This window comes from Chiloscyllium plagiosum, chromosome 37 (genome assembly GCF_004010195.1).
Source record: "Chiloscyllium plagiosum isolate BGI_BamShark_2017 chromosome 37, ASM401019v2, whole genome shotgun sequence".
Taxonomy (NCBI): domain Eukaryota; kingdom Metazoa; phylum Chordata; class Chondrichthyes; order Orectolobiformes; family Hemiscylliidae; genus Chiloscyllium; species Chiloscyllium plagiosum.
The window spans coordinates 26,174,139-26,196,298 of NC_057746.1; the positions used below are offsets into that span (position 1 = coordinate 26,174,139).

At 43.0% G+C, this 22,160-nt stretch overlaps 1 protein-coding gene across 7 annotated transcripts in view; it reads right to left on the reverse strand.

Moving 5' to 3' along the window:
- The window catches only part of LOC122541405 (large proline-rich protein BAG6-like), an 85,819-nt gene that overhangs the window by 48,504 nt on the left and 15,155 nt on the right, over window positions 1-22,160 (reverse strand). For 4 of the 7 annotated variants that reach the window (XM_043678149.1, XM_043678150.1, XM_043678152.1 and 1 more), the window contains exon 5: window positions 1,193-1,246. The exons of the other annotated variants lie outside the window; for them this stretch is intronic. In XM_043678149.1, the coding sequence (XP_043534084.1) occupies window positions 1,193-1,246 (54 nt within the window). The remainder of the gene's footprint in view (window positions 1-1,192; window positions 1,247-22,160) is intronic. 7 annotated transcript variants of the gene reach the window in all.

Here is a 22,160-nt window from a genome sequence, read left to right on the forward strand (position 1 = left end):
CCAAACTCAACTCAAAGCAAATACTGTCTACCTGTATGTGAATCCAACATCTTGGGGAAGTCGGCAAGGCCACCAGATTTCTGTAGCATCCCTGCTGGCTTGTTAACACATTGTATTGCTGCATACCTCAAGTATGTTTCTGCAAAAATACCTTTCCATCATGGAGAGAGTAACATTGCCCTTCAGAAGGCACAAAAGTGTGTTTTTTTTTGAGAGAGTATTATCTGAAAGAGTAAATTAAGTGACTTCCAGAGGAAATATTTGAGTTCCACTTGCACCAAATATTAAGCACCCCAGAATCCCACACTTCTTTTAAAAAGCTTAATAAAGTACCAAAGACTTGTTTATATAGCACTTTTCACAAGTTCACGACTTCACAGAGTGCTTTGCAGCCAATTAAGAACACTTCAAGTATAGTCACCACCGAAAAGCAAGAAACATGACAGCTGATTTGTGCACAACATCACACAAACAGCAGTGAAATCAAGTCTAGTTCACCTATCTTGTTCTTAAGTGATAATTTTAGGGAGAGAAATCTTGATCAGAACCTTGGTTTGATGTCCGAGCTTCTCATAGTTCACACTGCCTCATGCTTTTAGGCTAGACACTTGTTAGAATTTCCTCCCATAATTCAGAAGACTTATAAAGAACAAAGTAATTTCCGAAGGGGAGCAGGAGAAAAATATTCAGAGTAACCTCAATATTAGTGATAGATGTGCCAATGAGGTGCACAAATATGACAAGTGCAGGTTTGTAACTACAATATATTCCAGATTAGACACACAATGAAAGTACCTGAAGCACTCAACTCAAAACATATTGATCAGCGTCCATGTTAAGTTGCTGGAAATGCACAAGGCAAGGCGCAGCCACAGCACAAATGATTTCAACGTTAAATACATGGTGAAGGATTTCTGTTTCCAGACCCCTCAGCAAATCATTGCCCAAACTGATTCTCCACCCCATTTCCTTTAGAGAACAGCAGCCAGGGAATGACATACATGCCTACTGAGCTCAGTTACATTTTGCTGCACTGTACTATCTCTAAGAATTGTACATCCTCAGCCTACATGCTAACTACAAACATGGATGAATAAGGCAGAAGCAGCATGGGTCAATGGTGGGATTAACAAGATGGGGAAAAGACACAGTGAAACATAGAGGGCAAAGAAAAGACAGAACACAAAGTTACCTGGATGGGACTCTGTTCCACATTGATGTGCACATCCATCGACGATCCATCACTCTTCAGGAGTGCAAAGGGGAGGGAAGGAAGGAAGGAAGGAAGGAAAAAAGCACCAATCACAAAATAAGCAGCTACTCCCAGCCTCGATGCACCTGTAAGGAGCACCCTACCTGCGAATCTCAGCCTAGGTTACTGGCACAACTAGCAAGAGGGGCCCTATCGCATACAGGCGTGAGAAAACAGGCTGAATCTTCCACCTCAACTTCACCTTCTCGTACTATCTTAGAAACAAAGGGAATCAACGAAACCTGACCTGAACATACTCAAGAATTGAGGATTCACAGATCTCTTGGTTAGAATTCAAAAATTCACCACCTTTCAACTGAGAAACTTTTTCTTCACATTTGCCCTGAATGTCCAACCACTTACCAAAGCAGTGAGTATCCCTAGCTTAGATGAAATGTCCTCCCAGCATCTACGTTATCAAGCCCAAAAGAATTTTATATGTTTCAACAAGATCACCTTTCATGTTTCCAAACTGCAGAAAAATGAGGCCTAACTGACTTCATGTTCCTCGCAAGGTAATGCGCTAATTCAGAGTCAGTCAAGTAAACCACTTTTAAGCCAAGGTTATCTTCCCTTAGGTAAGGAGACCAAAACTGTACACAGCACAATGGACACACGTTAGCATGGCTCACAGCTCAGGGCTTCCTGCGTAGTCAGAAAAAGATCATGAGGCAGCCGCACATGTACTGTGCAGTGAGCACTCTCTCAGGCACTATCAACATTCCTCTCCAGGAATAGGGAATAAATCACCTCAGAGTTTTAGTTGAAGCGTGCAGCTGGTCAACGCAGTTATGAAAAAGCTACAATTTTACCTGAAGCCCCTGCACAATACTGCCTTATCAAAAGAACATACAATTTCTCTTACACGTGCATGGGCAATGGTGAATGAGCTTTAAAACTGACTGCAATTTCAGACATTTCTGGGAAAGGTGAAAGGTCATTGTATAAATGTACGTTTACTTCACATTCTGACTACACCATCAGGTATGAAGTGAAAGGAGACAATTCCATTGTCATCAGGTTTTCAGTGAGGTATGGAGTCTTTGCTATTGCTGTTGTATTTGAAACAGCAGCATTGATAACAAGGCAGCTGAATCAATTCATTGCCCAATGGCACATGCGTGCATTTCTATGTCACCCAGCTCTAGCCAAGGCATAGTCTTGGACTGGCCAAGGTTAGTTAATTCCTTCAATTCCACAGTTAACGGTAGTATCTTTGTCCTTACAAAGGCAGCAACAGCCAACTGCTGACTGCCTGAAATTGTTGTGACCCTCCCTTCCCAATAAAGACTGCCTGGGATTATTTTGCCTTATAAACTGCCACAAAGATTTATGTGGTGCATTTCACATCCTCAGGACATCTTACAAAGTGTCCTACAGCCACTGATGCACTTCTGGAGATGTAGTTACTGCTGTAACATGGAAACATGCAGCAATCAACTTGCGTAGTGCCACTTCCTACAAATAGCATCAAGTTAGATCCAGATTATCTGCTTTAGGAGATGTTTGAGGGATGAATGTATGTCAGGACACCAGGACATATCCTCTGCCTTGAGATCTTTTATATCCACCTGAAAGGGGAGAATTGCACTTTAACATCTGATCCAAAGATGACTAACTCAAGCAGTGCACTAGGAATGTGCACATAGATTATTCATTCAAGTCTTAGGAATGGTGCTTCAGCCTGCATACCTGATTTAACCACATATAGAATAGTGAGTGAGGAAAAAAAGCACAATATATTCAACAACAAATACAGAAATAGTGAAGGTAATGGCTTCAAATGAAAAACAGATTGAAAACTTCAAGTGCAGTTTGACTTCATCTGAACTGAAAGGAGCTGGAAAATGGTGTTTTTTAATGCAGCAGACAGAGCGGCACGAACAGGAGGAAGCCGAACTGACTGTGAACGTGCCCAGAGCAAAAGACCAAGGTCGTGAACAATAATGGTAAAGAGGAATTAGGTATGTGAAGTAGGTGTAAAAAGAAAAACGGAGTGCAGAACTAACATCACATGGACGCTGCCTTCTGATCTAAAGGTTGGATTAGGAGAGAGAAAATTCAGAAAGGAAACTTACAGAAGGCAGTGAGAAATGACAACTGACAGAACTGAATGAATGAATGAAACAAAGAGAAAAAGTGAGGCTGAAATATCAACTAAAACACCACTGACAATCCTGCTGGTGCACAGGCCAGCTATCATCGCGAAAGGTTTAAGATTTCAAACAACATACTTTGTCACAGCAAAGCTCTCTTTTACAGAATGGTTAACGTTGTGCATTCTTGGAATATTTTTGCTTTAAATCAGTCAGTGGAAGGTTAATTCAGAATGATTGATGGAATCCAGCAGAGTGTGTTTTAAGCAGTTTGGCCAATTTGTTTTCATGTTTGTAAAGAATACAAAGATTACTTGATAAACATCTCAAGAAGTTCATCAATGTTTCAGAACCAGAAACAATAGATTAGATTTAACGAGTTCTCCTTCCTTTCAAATAGCAATCACATTTAATTACATCTTCATGTCCCTTCTTAAGGAAAAAAAATCTTCCTTTCTTTAATTCACTGTTGGGATGTTGACTTGAACTGCTGTAGTCCATGTGGTGGAGGCTGTTTGAGTGCTGTTTGAAATAGAGTTCCAGGGTGTTGACTAAATAATGGCCATATATTTCCAAGCCACAATGGTGCATGGCTTGGAGAACTTGCAGGTGATAACGTTCGCACGAGCCAAGTTCTAAATCATCGCAAAATTTATCTTGTTCTTTCAGTGAAAAACGTTCTAATTCTAAACTTTCTGCTTCAGAACTGGCAACCCTGACAGGTGACCCGCAAGTTTCCTCAAAGAAATGCCGCGAATCATCCTGCACGTTTCCATTCCATCACAGCCGTTGCACTGCTCTACTCCACAGAAGACATCATGATGTTGTCTTAACCTTTTTGGTCCTGGGTTCATTAAATCCCATTCAGCACAGGGAGCTCCAAGATTGCGTCACCACAGCGATGTTAAGCCGAGCACAAGATGCTTTCTCAGAATCGCTGGCCGGCATGTGAGGAACTTGGTAAAAGCTCCCCAATCATCACTACATGGTGACTCCTTCTGGAGGCACGAGTAATTGAGGATAACTATCAGAATCTAGAAAACTGGCCAATATGATGGAACGATGCGATGCTCACTCTTCACACTGAGGCATGAACAATGCCCCCTTGCAGCAAGATATAGAGTCATAGAGACGTACAGCACAGAAACAAACCCTTCAGTCCAACTCGTCCATGCCGACCACATATCCCAACCCAATCTAGTCCCACCTGCCAGCACCTGGCCCATATCCCTCCAAACTCTTCCTATTCATATACCCATCCAAATGCCTTTTAAATGTTGCAAGTGTACCAGCCTCCACCACTCCCCTCTGGCAGCTCATTCCATATACGTACCACTCTCTGAATGAAAAAGTTGCCCCTTAGGTCTCTTAGATCTTTCCCCTCTCACCCTAAACCTGTGCCTTCTAGCTCTGGAATCTCCGACCCCAGGGAAAAGACTTTGCCTATTTACCCTATCCATGCCTCTCATGATTTTATAAACCGCTATAAGGTCACCCCTCAGCCTCTGACGCTCCAGGGAAAACAGCCCTAGCCTATTCAACCTCTCCCTATAGCTCAAATCCTCCAACACTGGCAACATCCTTGTAAATCTTTACTGAATCCTTTCACGTCTCACAACATCTTTCCGATAGGAAGGAGACTAGAACTGCATGCAATATTCCAACAGTGGTCTAACCAATGTCCTGTACAACTGCAACATGACCTCCCAACTCCTGTATTCAATACTCTGTTAGAGAGGACCTGTGAAACCATACCCCATGGAAGGCGTTATTTTCAGAGATGCAAGTTACTGGATTATTTTTTAAATGCATTTTATTCTCAATAGCTGGAACACACTTGTATAAGTAGGTGACCAGAAATGCTACAAATGCAGCGAATAGAGTCTGACCAATGCCCTGTAGGGTATTCATACATTTTTTCATTTGTCTCGAGCCTCGTACATCACCTATCTTTCTGGAACTGTAATGAAAACAGACCATAAAACAGGAGTGGGGTGCAGGAGGGTGACAAGGAGTATTAATCTGCTTAAGGTTCAATGAATTGTTCGATTAGTAAGGAGAGCTAAGTTTAGAACATTCTATATTGTACCTTCCAAAATACATTTGCTGAGATATATTGCTACAATGAAATAAAGGCCATATGGATGCATCAGCAATACTGGATAGAATGGTCTTCCATAATTCATCATATGATCTGAAACAAGGCAGTAGCTGATGTTGTGATCGGAATGAGGTCAGCCAGATGGAGCCCAAAGAATGAGTTCCCTGACTGGGGCTGTTAATCTGCTCCAATCAGGGAGCCCTGGCTGACAGGAGTGTCAGACATCCCTGCTCACAATGAGGGCCAGCTCTGAGAAAGGTGGACCAGTGTCACGGATTCCCCATATGCAGGTGACAGGATGTCGGTCTCCATGGAGTTTCTTCAGTGGCAACAAGGGAAGAGCACGCACCTGAAGAAATTCGCTTGTAACAGACGCAACTTTGAGCTGGGTTAAGCGTTTGTGTCATCATGCAGTGACCTGGGAAGTTCGACTTGTTCGATCTTGAAAACTGGGACCCAAAGGAATGCATTACTTTTTCTGGGCAAAGGACATTTGGGCTGACAAAAAGCATTGAGTGATTCACCTGATAGCTCATGAACTGGCAGCTTTTTTGGTTATTAGGAGCCCAATTTTCCCAGACGCACCAGATATTTTTCAAGAGCTGACAGATTTAGTCAAAAAAATATTATGACCCCAAGCCGTCTCTAACTCTGTGATGCTATCAGTTTTACAAGGCTATTCAAAAATTGGAATCCCTGTTCGGATTTTTGACTAGGTTAAGATGACTGGCAGAAGCAGGTGACTTTGGTTCAACCCTTAATGAGATGCTGAGGCACCATTTGGCATGTGGGATTAATGATGCAAAAGCTCCTACTAGCTGAAGCCCAACTGGACTTTAACCAGGCACTACAACTGGCTTTATCATTGGAAAATGCGGTAAACATAGTATACAAGTTACAGGGTACTCTCATGCAAGAGGACACCCTTGCCAGACTGGGAAGGGACAGACAGCATCAGGAAGGTCAATGGCAGACACAAGGCTCCGCTAAGTGAGAGAGACAGTTTACTTCAGGGGGCAAAGTTTGGTGTCCGAACCATGGGAATGGGCCTGCATGGGGAAAAGACGCAAGGTCAGGTCCAAAGATGCTGCAAACTTGCAAACGTGGCAAGAGCAAAATGTGCTTTGCCCTTGGCTACCTTTCTGATTGTTCTGGAACCTGTGGGTTCTACCTTTCCGTCAAGTGTAGACGTAACCTCAAGAGTCTGAGATGGACACAGCGCATGTCACTGCCTCGACATCTTTGCCGCCTGACGAGGAGAATGAATTTCTTCAGAGATGCTCTGGGTGAAACAGGTGAGTTACTGTGTTTGTATCCCAAGGCAGAGTTGGAGGAACCTGATCCGATACTAAAATGCTCCAGGAGGAGCTACAAAAAGATACGGCTGTGGACTTAACAGAGAGGGATGTAGCGATTGTAACAAATTCAGCTGTGTGTACCTTACAGAATGAGTTCCCTGACTGGGCTTGTTAATCTGGTCTAATCAGGCAGCACTGTCTGACAGATATAAACAGGAGTGTCAGAGGTCCTGTTCACTCAGAGCTCTGTGTAAATTAAGGGCAACAGGATACTGGCCTCAGTGGAGTTATGTCAGCTCAGGCTTTCAATGTCTGTGGAATGAAAAGGGATTGATAAATGAGGGGAGAAGGAAATCCAGCCAAGAGACATGTGCTTAATTGTTCTCGAGACTCCAGTCATAATCTGTTGATAAGCAAATCAATATATTTTTTTTTAAAAAAAGGAAAGGTGACATGTGCAGACGTATGGAGAAACAGCAGGGGATTATGGGGCTGTTAGGTACTATTTTCAGAGAGCTGGAACAAGCATAATAGGCTGAATGGTCTCCTGTGCTGCAAGATGCAAATGCAAGCCATGTGTGCGCTCCAGAGATGGCATATATCTCTGAAATTAAATTGATTTTTAAGGCTCACTCTCTTGCCAAATACAGCAAAATACCATAGTAGGATGAATGGTCTCCTGTGCTGCAAGATGCAAATGCAAGCCATGTGTGCGCTCCAGTGATGGCATATATCCCTGAAATTAAATTGATTTTTAAGGCTCACTCTCTTGCCAAATACAGCAAAATACCAAAGGACACTGCAGGCAACTGTACTACATCAGTGCACTGTACTTCACATCTACTGACTCAATTCTTTGCACTGTTCAATTTCAGAATTTTGAGGGAATAGGTTTGCAAGCACCTGTGTTTCAAAACTGTCAAAGGAAGACTGACATTAATCAAGGGTATTCAGATACTTTAAGGAGAAAGTGAGGACTGCAGATCAGAGCTGAAAATGTGTTGCTGGAAAAGCACAGCAGGTCAGGCAGCATCCAAGGAACAGGAGGATCGAAGGGCTTATGCCCGAAACGTCGATTCTCCTGCTCCTTGGATGCTGCCTGACCTTTTCCAGCAACACATTTTCAGCTCTTATTCAGATACTTTACAAATGGATTCTTGAGAATGAATTATAGACTGGGTTTTAATAAAGGAATTTGCCTTACATATTGAGTAATGACTATCTGGCACAAATCTGCAGTCAAGAGTTCAGATAATACAAACAAGCAAACTTATGCCAAGTGCCGAGTTGTCGACTGTTAACAAGATTAAGATTCTGCCTTGAAATTGCTTCAGAATGTCTCTCTCTCTCTCTCTCTGGCAAATGCAGAATGTGCAGATTGAGATCTTTTACTTTTGGCTGGATTCTATGCTGGCGGTAGCTGTTATTCTTGGCAACCTTCTAATCCATTTAATGTGACACAGTGGCGCCGGGCCAGTTCACCTGGGGATTAACTGCAGTTAATTGAAAATTGTGTGGCCCCAATAAGAAGTGGGGAAAGTATGCAGGATGTATATCTTAAAATCTGCCGTCCATGGGTTCTCATCTCCCCACCTCTCCTTGTGAATCTGTTAGCTGGCTGCAGGATTAGTATTCTGTGATACTGATAGCTGACTCATAAGTAGTTGCAGACCCAGATCCCTTGCCTGTAACCACACGGCTCCCCCAGAATTGTACCCCAGAATCAATCAACTCACTCCCTTTAACCCCATCTAGAAGGGGGGCTCCCACACTAATAAAGGCATCAGCCATGCCCCAGTTGGTAGCACTCTTCCTCATGAATCACAAAGCTATGAGTTCGAGTCCCACTCAAAGGGCTGAGCTTGCATGACTGACGCTCCATTGCTGTCCTGCGCTGCACAGAGTTAAATGCAACCGTCTTTCTGGCCAAAGGTTAAACCTGGGCCCCGATCAGCTGTTCTAATGGTGGTTTTTTAAAAAATCTCAGGACATTAATTTCAGCAAGAGCTGGGAGGTCTCCTTAGTCCCAGTCAATATTTAACCCACTATCAACGTCACAAAATAAAATCAACCAACAATTATCACATGGCTGGTGGGAACTTCCTGTGCACAGAATGGCCATGAGATTTCACAACAACTGTGACTACACCACATTGGCAGCAAAACATTTTGACAGGTCTAATAGTCAAAGTAAAATATTGCTTAAATACAAGCCTTTCTTTTACCTTTTCATAATTTGGTGCTTTATTACAAGGTCAATTTCCTATAGAGGCTAATAACCTACAAATTCTGGGGACAGGCTTTCCACTGATACTCATTCCAAGTCTACTAACTCCCACAGTTACCTTAAATACACTTTCCCACATCTTGCTTCCTAATAAGAGTCTGTTCCACTTTCCCAGTTTCCCCACCACATCGGCCAGATTTCTTCCACTGGGGTTTCTAACGGGTTCTCCTTTTTACTCAAACAAAACTCCAACCCCATTTTTTTTCTTTTTTCACAGCTAACATTTACACCGGTCTTACAAATGAACTCCTCGTACAGCCAGAGAAGTCTACAGCACAGAAAAATGGCCCTGAAGCCTATCAACTCTGCAATGGTCAAAAACAAACACCTAATTGCCCGAATCCCATCTTCTGGCACTTGGACCATTTCCTTGACTGTCTTGGCGTGGCATCCTCCCTGACCTCCAGTGTCACAGCCTTTGCCTTTGGCACTGGGCACTTCAGAATCTGTTATTGCTGTTCCTCCCCTTTAGTCCACAGTATTAAAAACTACAATTTTCCACCTCCTTTTAGTTCAGAAGTCGTCATCCTGGAGTCGAAACTTTAACTCTTACATTTCTCTTCACAGATGCTGCCAGACCTGCTGAGTTCCTCCAGCACATTTTATTTGATTTATGGCTTCCAGCATCTGCAATATTTTGCTTTTATCCCTAAAATATCTTGCTGATTCATCCAAAATGGGCATCAAAGCTATCTTTCTTCATACAGCTCACTGCACATGTTTGGTGAAAAAGTGTTATCCTATTACTCCCATGTACTGGCTCTTTTTCCATTTCCCTGCAAACACTTCCCATTCAAACATACTGTCAAAAAGTCTTTAGAATTTTGCTATTCAATCTGCTTCTACCCTCCTTTCAGGCACCTTATTTCAGGTTGTAAACAAATACAAAAGAAAAAGTCTTCATTTCATGGCTGGTTCTATTTTTTAAATTCATTTTATTTTATCATAAACAACAATGGCAAGGCAAGCATTTGTTGCTCATCCATAACTACACTCAAGAAAATGGTGGTGAGCCATCCTCCTGAATTACTACAGCTCGTGTGTTGGGAATGAACACAGTAAAGAAATGGCCATTGTGTCCTCTGGTTACCAACCCTCTTGTCATTATTATTCTTATTGTGGGGGTGGGGCTCCATATTATCACAGTTCAAATTGCCTGTGAAGCACTTTGGTATAACCCTCAGCTCTGTGCAAGTCTCTTTTCACGTTGCTTATTTGACCAAACCCTTCATGATTTTGAACACCTCTGTTACATGCCCCCAAAGCTATTTTCAACAGCATCAGTGAATATCCAAAGAGACTTGGGGGCTCAGGTGCATGGATCTTTACAATGTCATGAACAGGTATACAAAGCAATCAAGAAAGCTAATGGAATGTTGGCCTTGATGTCTAGAGGACTGGAGCACATGGTCACAGAAGTTATGCTGCAATGTACAAAACCCTGGAGTACTGGGAGCAGATCTGAGCACCACAGCTCAGGAAGGATAACACTGGACTTGGAAGGACTACACTGTTACGTGTACAAGAATGAGACCTGGACTTCAGGGGTTAAGTTATGAGGAGAACTTATATAAATTCGCCCAGCTTTCTCTAGAATTTAGAAAGATAAGCAACAATGTGATCAAGTTCTTCAAGACATTGGCATTGGAAGCTATTTCCATTAGTGGGGTTTCTAGAATTAGGGCCATACTCTGAGAATAGGGTCAGACCATTCAAGAGAAATGTTAGAAGCATTTCTATACACAAGGCGGAAGATGCTTGGAACTCACTTCCACAAACGAAATTGGATGCAAGGTCAGCTGTTAATTTTAAATCTGAGATTTTTTTTGTTAAGCAAAGGATTGAAGGCAGGCATTTCTCCTGCATTGCAAAAGCTACAGATCAGCTATGACCTCATTGAATGGTGGAACAAGCCTCAAGGGGCTGAACAGTCCACTCCTGCTCCTGCGTTTCTAATGAGTGTTATTCTCCAGTTTCATCACACTGCTGGTACTGTAACCAGCAGATGGCCAACCATGCTTTCTGCATCTTCAGTCAGCAGGCAGCTCTGGTCAGTAATGCGACTTTTGAGTTTCGAGGCCACTGCTGCACTTTCCCACCATATTTCCATTAATTCATCTCTACAAAATAAAGCCAATATTTTTCTGAAGCCTCAGATTTTATGTTCCGTCTGTTCCCTCTTCCTTTCTGTTCTCATCTTCAGTGGCATTTTGTAGTGTGCGTCTCTAGCCTGTGGGAAGGTTTCGTAATGCAGGAGAAATAATTAAGTGGAAAAAACAAATTTTAATTACATCTCAGAACTTGTTTTAAAAGTTGCAGACGCCTGCCTAATGGATTGTGTTTGCCTGCGTGGGGATAGATTACTTGCTTAGGCAAGATTTTGGCCTTTAAGCTAACTCTATTTCTTTGTGAATTTCATCACAGTTTTGATCCATTCAGCAGCACTTCAATTCCCATGAATCAGTCAAACCCAGTCCTTTTACTGGCAATAAATTTCGCAACAAAACAATGAAAAGATTCCCCACTGGTTTCATGAAATGGCAAGTCTTTTTTATTAAAGCAGCTTCCTGTTCCTTCTTTTCCCATTTCCCCCTTCCATTGATTCACATCTTGCAGGGGTGTCACATCATTATAAAATCAAAGTCTCAAATTATATTACAGTTTTGGCCAATATGAATGTTTTCCACTCATTCCTCTCGACCAGTCTACATCTGCCTGTGGTTAATCACAGGGTCCAGCTCAGACATCTCTCCTCCGCTGTCCAGCTGGGTGGGACCACCCTCACTTTGTTCCATTCACATTCATCCATTCACAGCCTAAGACTCTCCTAATGTCGTCGCATCCTCTCCCCAAATAGCTTCCTCTGAAGTTCTGCCCGGCATCTATCATTTGGCTCCTCATGAACACATTCTCCTTCTGAAAACAGACGATATTTTCACATGCACGCCACTTCCGTCACCAGCAGGCTTTTATTTGATGACATTTGACAAACAAAAGGTTGCTGTTGCATTACATAGTTTTCGTTGTACTGAGGAAGATGTGTCAGCCACGTGGCCGTTCTCCAGTCATGAGTGGAAATGGAAGGGTCATCAACTGCCGAGTCAATAAGAGCAAGACCAAGCCTCCCATCACCAAATGCCCAGGCAAGCTTGCTGCAGTTGTCACTAAGCTCTGGCCCTAATGCAAACCATTGCTACATCTTCACATTGTCCAGCCCAGCATGGAGACAGCGAGGGTGATGACAATGTCCGTCAAGGACAAAATCAGTTCCACAATCTTCCACTTCAACACATCTGGCTCAAATGAGGTACATAACCAGGGGTTACGTCACCACACTTATGAAGGTTTACTAGAGGAAGCAGTGATCAAATGCCTGTTCGACAAAGTGCATCCATTGAAGGCAATCAGAATTGTTATAATCTTTAGATAAAATACAGAATGTTTTACCACAAACCACTGCTGACAGAGTCCACTAACATTTTTAAAGGGGGAATAAAACTGGCTTCTTAAAAAAAAAGGAAAGTGTATAGGGAGTGAGAATGAAGAGATGAAGAGGGAGGATTGATGGGAGATGAGCCCATTTGTGCTGTGACAGTCTACATTCCAGGACTGTTAGATGGTCATTCACAATATATTATTCTTCTGCTGAGGTAAAGTAGAGAAATCTTTCAAGGCCTGTCAACCAAACTATGCCAACTACACATGAGACTCTCTCATTCAAATTACAGGTTAAAACCAGTAGTTTGTTTTCTCTTAGAAAAGGCTGGATAACATCAATTAAAATTCTGACTAAAGAACACACTGTTCCTGGACAGCTATCTGTACATTCCAAATGACTGCTCGCCTGTTCTCTTGAAATACCTTACAGCGATAGGAATGCTACACTCGAATTGCAATGCTGCAGAAATGCATGAACCAAAGACAGACAGATACAGATGCTGATACACAGCTTACATTAAACAATTCGAAGAATACTTCTCTGAAGAGTCATTCCAAAAATCAAACCAGCATATCGCAGAGAACAATCTGATATGGCTTTGTGCTCAGTGTTAAATGGTTCATCTCAAAAGCAATTACACTACCCACATGCAAAGTGAAAGGCAGAGAGGGTGGAAGTATAATTTCCAAATTTGAAGGATTACTAGTGTCCTTGCAATTACTTGTGCTGAGGATTCTAGAGTTTCCCCACTGTAGGTGCTTTACTTCACCTCATTGGGAAGTAAGAACAGGACAAGAGTACTGAAATCTAAACCTAAATCTAACCATAACCGGGCCAAAGGTGAAGGTGCAGAGATGCAACAAATTCAAGGAACAATCCCATCAAGAATTGCTAAAGACTTCAGCCACCAATTCAACTTGGCAATTTGGATTCTACATGCCTTGCCTGAGTTTAATAATTTAATATTCAACAGTAATTGTTACTCTAGAATTAGCACATATGGAATTCAATCCATGCCAGCCAAGCATGAGTTGACAAATAATGCAGAAAGAAAATGGAAAAAGCAGAGCCATTTTATCTTTAGTAGATGTACTGACAAAAACTATATGCAAGTTACAGTAACCTTGAAACAATGGTAAGATCCCAAGAAATTATCACGTTTGCATCATGGAAGCATAGATAATAGGGGCAGGAATAGGCCATTCACTCCATCATTCCTAACCTGCCTTTCAACGTGGCTGATCCTTAATTTCAATGTCATACTCCTGTTCTCTCCCCATACATCTTGAGCCTTTGGAACTTTATTTATTATTTTCCTGAAGTACATTTCAGTCACTTGGCCTCCTCAGCCTTCTGTGGTACAGAATTTCACAGGTTCACCAAATGGAGAAATGCTCTGCTGCATAACGCAATGCTATGACCCTGTGTGTACCCATCCCAGTGAGGAGAAACATCAGCCTGGCTAGAATGTTACTTTTGTAGAGTTGTACAGCACGCCAACAGACCTTTCGGTTCACCTCAGTTGTGCAGATAGGCATCCCGATCTCACCGATTCCCAATTGCCAGCATTTGGTCCATATCCATCCCCGAAACCCTTCCTAAACATCTACCCATCCAGATGCCTTTTAAATGTTCTTGTTCCAGCCTCCAACACTTCCTCTGGCAGCTTATTCCATACACACACGACTCTCTGCATGGAAAACGTTGCCAAAGGCCCCTTTTAAATGTTGACCCCTCTCACTTTTAACCTACTCCTTTTAGTTTTGGACTCCCCCATTCTAAGAAAAAGATCTTGGCTATTCACTCTATCCATAACCGTCATGTTTTTATCAATCTTTGTCAGCTCAGAGTCTGACTCTCCAGGGGAAAAAGCCCCGGATTATTCAGCCTGTCCCTACAATACAAATCCTCCAGTCCCAGAGCAGCCTTATAAATCTTCCCTGCACCCTGTCAAGTTTAACAACATCTTTCCTATAGAAGGACAACCAGAATTGTACGCAGTATTCTACAACTGGTCTCACTAATGTCCTCTACAGGTACAACATGACATCCAAACTCCAATACTCAATATTCTGCCAAAAACCTTCTTCTCTACCCCATCTACCTGAAATTCCACTTTCAAGGAACTATGCAACTGCACCCCTCGGTCTCTTTGTTCAGCATCACTCACCATTAACTATACAAGTCCTGCCTTCATTTGCCTTACCAAAATGCAACACCTCACATACATGTAATTTAAACTCCTCAGCCCATTTGATCAAGGTCCCATTGTACTCTGTGATAATCTTCGCTGCACACTACACCACCTATTTTGGTGGAATCTGAAAACTTACTAACCATACAGACTGTTTCAATGAGTTCCTTTTTCATTCTTCTAAACTTCATTGAATACAGGCCCAGACAACTCAATCTTACCTCATAGGACAAACCTGCCATCCCAGGAATCAGTCTGGTCAACTTCTGCTGCAATGTATGGCAAGCAGGTTTTCTTAGATAAGGAGACCAAACCTGCACACAATACCCTAGGTACATTCTTACTAAGGCCCTGTACTGCTAAGACTTCCTTGCTCCTGTACTTAAATCCTCTTGCAACAAAGGCCAACATATCATTTACCTTCCTATCTACTTGCTGTACCTGCATGCTTGCTTCTGTGACAAGTGTACAAGAACACCCACATCCCTATGTACATCAGAACTTCCCAATCTGTCACCATTGAAATAATACTGTAATGGCATTCCTACCAAAGTAGTCAATTGATGTTAATACACTTTGTACCACATCTTCCACATATGTCCCTACTCACTCATTGGAATTGCCCTGAAACCTCTCTATAACCTCGCCACCCTCAAACCAGCCAAGCCTTATGTTGTCAGAAAATGTGCAAATATGACATTTGATTCTCTCACCCAAATACACACACAGTGAAGAGCTGGAGCACCAGCATTGATCCTGTGGTATACCACTTGTCTTCCACTCCACTCCATTTATTCCGACTTTCTATTCCACGTCTGACAGCCAATTACTGTTGTTGGAGGTCAGTCATTTCAATTCCAGGACATCTCTGCAGGAGTTCCTCAGGGGAGTGTCCAAGGGCAAACCATCTTCAGCTGCTTCACCAATAACCTTCCCACCATAAGGTCAGAAGTGGGGATTTTCGATGATTGCACAATGTTCACCATTCGTGACTCTTCAAGTACTGAAGCAATCCATGTTCAAATGCAACAATATCCAAACTACGCCTGACAAGTGACAAGCAATATTAGTACTACTCAAATGCCAGGCAATGACCATCTCCATTAAGAAACAACATAATCACTACTGCTGGACATTCAATGGTGTTACTATCACTGAGTCCCTCACTATCAACCAGCTTGGGGTTACCATTCACCAGAAAATCTACTGAATTTGCTACATAAACACAGTGGCTACAAGAGCAGGTCAGAAGCTAAGAATAGTGCTGCCAGTAACTCACCTCCCGACTCCCTAAAGCCTGTTCACTACCTATGAGGCGCAAGTCAGGAATGCAGTGGAATACTCTCCCACATGCCTGGATGGGTGCAGTCTCAACAACACTGAACAAGCTTAACACCATCCAGAACAAAGCAGCCCACTTGATGAGCACTATAGCCACAAATACCATTCCTTGCACTACTGCTGTCCAGTGCAAGATACACTGCAGAAATTTACTGAAGATCCTTAGATAGCACTTTTCAAACCCATGATCACCTCCATCTAGGAGGAGAAGGGCAGCACATGCGTGGGAACACCACAACATGCAAGCTCGCCTCCAAGCCACTCAACATTCTGACTGTGAAATATGTCACCATTCCTTCCTGCCACTGGGTCAAAATCCTGGATTTTGTGGCTCTACCTCCAGCATCTAGACTGCAGCAGTTCGAGAAGGCAGCTGACCACCACCTTCTCAAGGACAACTTGGCACCTATCACAGGAAAGAGCAATAAATGCCGGCCAGCCAGTGACACCCACGCCCCATCAGTGAATTTTTTTTTTTAAATCTACTGTACCGAGTTGGCCTACAAATGACTGCCCTCAGACAAAAACCCAATCAAGTTATTCAGTTCAAGGGAAATTAGGCATGTGCAAACAAATGCACAATTGCTAACATTTAACTGAATATTAGCCAATAAGAGGTGCATTCGTAGTTACAAAAGGAACGAGATCTGCACAGGAGTGACTCGTGCCATTAAACTTGAGAGAATGTTTTGTTTAATTGACGCAATAGGTCAGGAGCAAGACAAATAAAATTGGGCAAAAAAGATCATTTATCTATGTTCCATACTGCTTGGTTCACCAGCGAGCTCCTTTCTCATGCTACGATTCAGTGGGCCCAGGGCAGAGTGGGGACAGTGTCCGGCAGATCGCAGTGGGAGTAATGTCCAGCGGCCTGGAGTGGAGCAGGGATGAACAGCAGGCCCGGAGCAGAATGTGGGTGCCCAGTGGTCCAGAGCGGGATCAGTGGTCAGCTTCCTTGGGGGGGGGGGGGGGGGGAAGCAGGGATGGCTACTTGTAGAGAACTGGTGGCACCTGGTCAGACCACATGGTAACTCTTACAGAAAGACTGTAATGTCTATCCTTTTAGCTTTATTTCTTATTTTCCTAACTTGTACAATGTAAATCTGTAATGTTACGTAACTTTTCTCTTTATTTTCTCGGTTTTGTACCTCAGGTTTGTACTTCAGATAACAGTGTGTCTTGGCAACATAGTACACACTTCACTGTACTTCTGTTCTTTTCTAACTTGAGTACATGAGACAATAAACGTACTTGCAATTCTATTACACCCTTCACTCTTCAGCTTAGCTTGAAATAAACTGTACCTTCCAATCTGATCGAAGGTTTGACTACTAACCTTTTCAAGAGCATGGGAAGTTAGCCTTTTCCGCAGGACTGATGCATGAGCATTACAGGGATGAAGAGGTTACATCTTCACACTTACTACATGGTGCATCGTCTTCTTTTGGAATAGCAACTCCAGTGCAGCAAGACATGTACGGCAGAAAGTTCATCCCATCACTGCTGCCCAAGCCACAATCTTATTGGTGTCAAAGACATTGTTCAAATGGACAGGAAATTCTCAGTATATAAATCCACATTGGTTCTCAAACCTTTAACTCACTTTACTCAGTGCTTAACTTCACTCTGAATTACTGTGAAGGGTAGTCACTGATGCAGATTTCTACGATTCCCCCTTGGGGAACGATGAGCCGAAAGGACCAAATTTACTAAGTGACTTCCAGATGAAGATAGACCAACAGGATTGCATTGAATGTAGCTTTTATTTTAACATAAATTAGAACTAACACAAACTAAATTACTTTACATTCAAATGCTACAAAAAAATGCTATATTTAAACTAATGATACAAAGATAGGTCTTGCATAACCTGAAACACTCGTATAAATCCTTTCACAGATGAGGAACCATGTGCAACTTCTTAGTCTTTCCAACTCAGTTTGTGTAATGAAGGATTCTCTCACTTTCTCACTCAATCAATTCCTCCTTGATTTCCTTCTCCAGCATCAAAACTCGTCTTTGCACTGTGCCTCTGTTTCTGTCAAAACTATGAAAAAAAAACTTTCCAACATCTTTCAACTTTGAAAAAGTCATTCTGAACTCAAGGGTGTTCAACTGTCTCTCTCTTGCCAAAGATGCTGTCAGACCTGCTGAGTTTCTGTACTCCACAAAAAGATCAGCCGTGACCTTATTGAATGGTGGAGCAGGCTCAAGGGGCCAGGTGACCTACTCCTCCTATTCTGTATGTTCTTATTTCGTCTAGTACAATTGATGCAAACTCTTAAAAAGTTATTTTCATACATTCTGAAGAACAATCACAGAACGAGCGGCCATTTTGAAGTTCAAGGGTTTCTTTGTGGTACTGCTGCCAGTCAAAGGTAATATCACAAACATTTTGTATTTCGCACCAGTCTGTTCACCTTGCTGTTCAAGAGCAGAATAATGGTCAGGACACTAAGCAAACTCCCAGCTCGTCAAATCATGCCCGTGGAACTCAATAATCACTAGAACAGGTACGTGGGAACTAGGTTTAATGGATATCCAAAACAGTGTACAATAATCCAACACTCCCTCAGTACTGCACTGACATGTTAGTCTGGGTTGTGCTCCAGGCCTTGAAAGAGGCCTGAATAAACAACCTTCTGTCTCAAAAGGAAGTAGCGCTGCCACTGAGGTAAAGCTGACAATGATACTAACCACAAGATGTGGTTGAATAGTGAAGGGACTATCAACAATTTTAATTTCAGCCTTCTAGAACATTAAGCCAACCATCTTTCCATTACAGCATCTCGTGGTTTCTGATATGAGCTCAAATGTTTTGGCAATAAAAAGGTCGACAGAAATGATGACTAAGCTTGTCATTCACAACTCTGAACATGTGCGTACTTAAATCTCCTGCCTATAATGCTTAAGCACTCGACATCTTTCTGAACACAGCAGCAAGTTGTAACATTCCAAATCATGACTTTTTTTTCAGGACAATAGCTTTTGGTAAGGATTTTGCTGTGGCCATTTAGCTCCACAGCAAGCTACTGTTTCTACACTTGTCCTGTTACTATCTCTCTATCCCTTGCCTGTCATCGCCTTTGGTGGTTAGTCTCTTTAACCATCACTGACCTTCTCTGTATTTCTTTCCACACATTGTTTAAAAATGTTGAATCTATAATACTATCCACAAAAGTTTGAGACAGTCAATCCTATTGTTCTGACCTGCCCAGTTTTACATGAATTATTTTGATATGAAAACGTGATTTCACTTCAGTAAACTTGCATTTTTGATAATGTTGAAAATCTGACAAACAGGGCCCACATCACCACAAATGTGGCTGAGATCTCGCTCTTGAGGTGTACCAATCTTTGACTTCTTTTGCGGTGTCATCTGGTGCCCACCAGTGAAACACAGCTGAGCCACAAATAGGAATGACCTGTCTAATGACACAAGATGCCATAAGTTGCTCCTCACTTAATGCTAAAAAAAAGACAGGTTGGAATCATGCAGCCTCTAGGTAAACAGCAATGTCATCCCCAGGCACACGAGCCCTCCCAGCAGACCCACTGGGCCCTAAGCACGAGGACAATAACTCTCCTAAATTGCTGAAATCAAGGGGCAAACCGACCCCATCCTCAACTCTAAACAGTGACTCGTCTGCCAATGCATCCACATACTTCCCATGGCCCTGCAAGTTCTGACTCCCATCTCAAGAAAAGCCCCATTTGAAAACAGCCTTTCTGCCCACTCAACATGTCCCTCCCAATCATCGATACCCGGCACATTAATGCCAGACATGGCCGTAAGCTATTGCAGCCTGTCTGCTAAGGCTCTTCAGCTGGGTGGAGTCATAGATATGTACAGCACGGAAACAGACCCTTCGATCCAACTTGCCCACACTGACCAGATATCCCAACCCAATCTAGTCCCATTTGCCAGCACCTGGCCCATATCCCTCTAAACTCTTCCTATTCATATACCCATGCAGATGCCTATTTAAAGCTGTGACTGTACCAGCCTCCACCACTTCCTCTGGCAGCTCATTCCATATACCCACTGCATGAAAAAGTTGCCCCTTAGGTGCCTTTTGTATCTTTCCCCTGTCACCCTAAACTTATGCTGTCTACCTCTGGACACCCCCCACCCCAGAGAAAAAACTTTGTCTATTTACCCTATCCATGCTCCTCATGATCGTATAAACCGAAAAGCCCCATTTGAAAACAGTCATAGAAATGCACAGCACAGAAACAGACCCTTCAGTCCAACCCGTCCATGCCCACAGATATCCCAACATAATCTAGTCCCACCTGCCAGCACCTGGCCCATATCCCTCTAAACCCTTCTTATTCATATACCCATGCAGATGCCTTTTTAAAGCTGTGACTGTACCAGTCTCCACCACTTCCTCTGGCAGCTCATTCCATATACCCACTGCATGAAAAAGTTGCCCCTTAGGTGCCTTTTGTATCTTTCCCCTCTCACCCTAAACTTATGCTTCTACCTCTGGACACCCCCCACCCCAGAGAAAAAGCTTTGTCTATTTACCCTATCCATGCTCCTCATGATCGTATAAACCTCTGTAAGGTCACACCTCAGCTTCCGACGCTCCAGGGAAAATAGCCCCAGCCTATTCAACCTCTCCCTACAGCTCAAATCCTCCGACCCTGGCAACATCCTCATATCAAATTCCTGATGAAGGACTTTTGCCCAAAATGTCGATTTTCCTGCTCTTTGGATGTTGCCTGATGTGTTGTGTTTTTCCAGCACCACACTCTCAACTCTGATCTCCAGCATCTGAAGTACTCACTTTGGCCTGACATTCTTACAAATCTTGACTGAACCCTTTCAGGTTTCACAACATCTTTCTGGTCGGAAGGAGGTCAGACCTGCACACAATATTCCAACAGTGTACAGCTGCAACATGACCTCCCAACTCCTGTACTCAATACTCTGACCAATAAAAAGCATACCAAACACTTTCTTCACTATCTTACCATCTGAGACTATTTTCAAGGAGATATGAACTTGCACTCCAAGGTCTTTGTTCAGCAACACTCCCTAGGACATTGCCAGTAAGTGTATAAGTCCTGCTAAGATTTGCTTTCCCAAAATGCAGCACCTCACATTTATCTGAATTAAACTCCATCTGCCACTTCTCAGCCCATCGGCCCATCTGATCAAGATCCTATTGTAATCTGAGGTAACCTTCTTTGCCGTCCACTACACCTCCAATTTTGGTGTCATCTGCCAACTTACTCACTATACCTCTTATGCTCATATCCAAATCATTTATATAAATGATGAAAAGTAGTGGACCCAGCACCGATCCTTGGGGCACTCCACTGGTCACAGGCCTCCAGTCTGACAAACAACCTTCCACCACCACCGTCTGCCTTCTCCCTTCGAGCCAGTTCTGTATCCAAATGGCTACTTCTCCCTGTATTCCGTGAGATCTAATCTTGCTGACCAGTCTCCCATGGGGAACCTTGTTGAACACCTTACTGAAGTCCACATAGATCACATCTACCGCTCTGCCCTCATCAATCCTTTTTGTTACATCTTCAAAAAATTCAATCAAGTTTGTCAGACATGATTTCCCACGCACAAAGCCACGTTGACTATCCCTAATCAGTCCTTGCCTTTCCAAATACACGTACATCCTGTCCCTTGGGGTTCCCTCCAATAACTTGCCGCCGCGACCACCAATGTCAGGCTCACTGGCCAATAGTTCCCTGGTTTGTCCTTACCATCTTTCTTAAACAGTGGCACCACGTTTGCCAACCTCCAGTCTTCCGGCACCTCACCTGTGATTATCGATGACACAAATATCTCAGTAAGAGGCCCAGCAATCACTTCTCTAGCTTCCCACAGAGTTCTAGGGTACAATTAAGACTATAAGACATAGGAGTGGAAGTAAGGCCATTCGGCCCATCGAGTCCACTCTGCCATTCAATCATAGCTGATGGGCATTTCAACTCCACTTACCTGCATTCTCCCCGTAGCCCTTAATTCCTTGTGACATCAAGAATTTATCAATCTCTGCCTTGAAGACATTTAGCAGCCCGGCCTCCACTGCACTCCGCGGCAATGAATTCCACAGGCCCACCACTCTCTGGCTGAAGAAATATCTCCGCATTTCTGTTCTGAATTTACCCCCTCTAAT